This window comes from Limulus polyphemus, unplaced genomic scaffold (assembly GCF_000517525.1).
Source record: "Limulus polyphemus unplaced genomic scaffold, Limulus_polyphemus-2.1.2 Scaffold631, whole genome shotgun sequence".
Classification (NCBI taxonomy): Eukaryota; Metazoa; Arthropoda; class Merostomata; order Xiphosura; family Limulidae; genus Limulus; species Limulus polyphemus.
This window is the reverse complement of record NW_013666241.1, coordinates 39814-42234: the sequence shown is the minus strand read 5'-3', so window position 1 is coordinate 42234 and position 2421 is coordinate 39814. Positions and strand designations below refer to the sequence as shown.

Genomic DNA, 2421 nt, shown 5'->3' with positions numbered 1-2421 from the left:
TACCTACTTGTCAAATTTTTAAGTAATAATACTAAATATAGTGTATATATATATATATATATATATATACGTAAAGGAGAATTTCAAACCTTTTGTGCTAATAATGTTTGAACAACCTGGTTGGCAACATCATCAAGACAGTGTTCATACTGTAGTCGTCGTTGTTCGTTCTCCATAATAAGAGCTCTATTTTCTTGTTCTAGATGCCCAACTCTTTCTATGAGAATTCTACATAGCGACTGTTCCCTTTGTTGCTCATGGTCTTTGTTCTGTGATAAAAGAAAAATAGCTCACATATTCAAGAAGAATCCAATAATTTTTTATGTTTAACTTACCATTCTAGACATCTTTATTTTTATAATAAGATTAATATTTTATGTAATGAAAAAATTATTATAGAGTAAAAGTTAAAAAGAGTTGAATATTTTGTGTTTCAGATGGAGACAACTATATTTGTGATTGTATAAGTCTTTGTCTCCCAGAAAAATAAGCAATACCATTTTTTTCTTGCATTTTATGTATGTATGCATGATGATTTATTCAAGGTATGCACTCATTGTAATTAACATATGCAGTAAAGATGAAATAAGATTTGACAATTATACTTAAACAGCTTACACCTAAATATCTATTTTCATCTAAGAGTTATGTTACATCATCTTTGTATAAAACTTTTATGAATATATTCATAGTTAAATGTTTTCCTAAGAATGTAAATTTTCTTGTAAAAATAGTAGGTTTTAATTTATGATTTTCCAGTTGTTTAATTGTTCAGTCACTTTAAGTTGGCCGTTTCTTGTATTACAGTTGTACAAAGGAGGGACAGATAAGGAGAACTAACATAATATAGCACCACATATCACTTTCACAAAACAAAGAATAACGTTATACTAATAATCATAGCTAATAAGTCAAATAACTTCTTGTCTAGCATTCAGATCAAAGTAAGCAGCTTTCAACAATAAAAGTTTGACTATGGAATGCAAAATTTCTGTTAAAAAAAACATCTAGCAATAGTACTGTGAATTATGGTCTAGTAAAAAAAATTATAAATCTACTAATAAAATTAAAAAAGGTATGAAAAAACAAGGTTTTATTTTAGTATGGATGAGAAAAATGTTGGTAATACAAAAATAACAAACGTTATTTACACATTCATTTACAACAAGCAAAGTATTAAAACTGATATCACACAAAGGTTTTGAAATACCAGTGTAAACTAATTTCAATATAATCAATGTAAGACAATAAACACAATGTACAAAATGATTAAATTATACATTGCTGAACCCATTTAGATAAATGCTACTCTCTAAATAATGTTATAATCAACTTTATAAACTTAAAAAAGAAAATGAAACTAGTTAAATAAAGAAAGTAAAACTATGTAAACTATAAATGAAGCTTACTGAAACTTCTAAGCTCTGAAGTTCATTCAAAAGCATGAAATTTTCTTTTTCCAGAGAAGCCAAACATGTCTGATACTTCCTGATTTTGTTCTGTAAGTAATATAAATAGAATATTTAACTTGTAAGTTTGTATATCTAATTACAAATTCCTTTAGAATTATCTTTTCAATTACTTACTGGTTATAGAACACCTTAAAATTTTCATTACATGTTTTGCTTTGGCTCACTTCTTTGGGTTGGACCAGTTTCTTGAATACCAACCTATCATCAATAATATTGGCTTGAAATAAAAAAAAGTAGCGATTAAGCTTGACCTAAAGCATAGGTTTCAACAGACATGAAGATGATTGTGTTATCTATTTATGAATGAAAAGTAATACTATCCCTGCAAATTTTATTGATGGAATAACTTAATTAAAACTCAATTATTCACAGACAGTGAAATCTACAGTAATGACATCAAAATGACCTTTGACAAACGTTTGTAGCTACTGATTGATATCTCACCACACCTGCTAAAAACTACTTTAGTAACACTGTTACCAACTAGGGAAACAAGTTCTGTGTGTACCATTCATGTTTCATTTTATCAGTATAGTAAAACTCAAACACCAATAAATTTTATGCATCATAGGACAGTTTTCTAAACACACACAAAAATGAGTTCCCCCCTCCTAAAAGACTACAAAATGACAAAGATATTTTTTCATCAGTATGATATCATTTTAATCCAAGAAGCTACTAATTATAATATTTAATACTTTTACAATGTCTTAAAAAACGTAATGCAAACCTTAAAAGTCAGGAATCTATAATTTCAAGTAAACTTTACTAAAAACAAACATACTGTTTTCCTGTTAACTTGCAGAGTCTAACTTTTATTATATTACCTTTGAAATACCTAAAAATCAGGACATTTACCAAGACTCTTGTATTTATTATTCAAGATCTGAATATTTTCCATACATATTTCTTGAGATAAAAACCAATACAAAACAAAACAATACAATAC

General features: G+C 27.2%; 1 protein-coding gene across 3 annotated transcripts in view; it reads right to left on the bottom strand.

Annotated features, from left to right (window-relative positions):
- LOC106459576 overlaps positions 1-2421 on the bottom strand; it is a 48246-nt gene that overhangs the window by 23417 nt on the left and 22408 nt on the right. For all 3 annotated transcript variants that reach the window (XM_022386085.1, XM_022386087.1, XM_022386086.1), the window contains exons 4-5: positions 1410-1499; positions 90-269 (exon numbers count right to left, since the gene is read on the bottom strand). In XM_022386085.1, coding sequence (XP_022241793.1) covers positions 90-269; positions 1410-1499 — 270 coding nt within the window. The remainder of the gene's footprint in view (positions 1-89; positions 270-1409; positions 1500-2421) is intronic.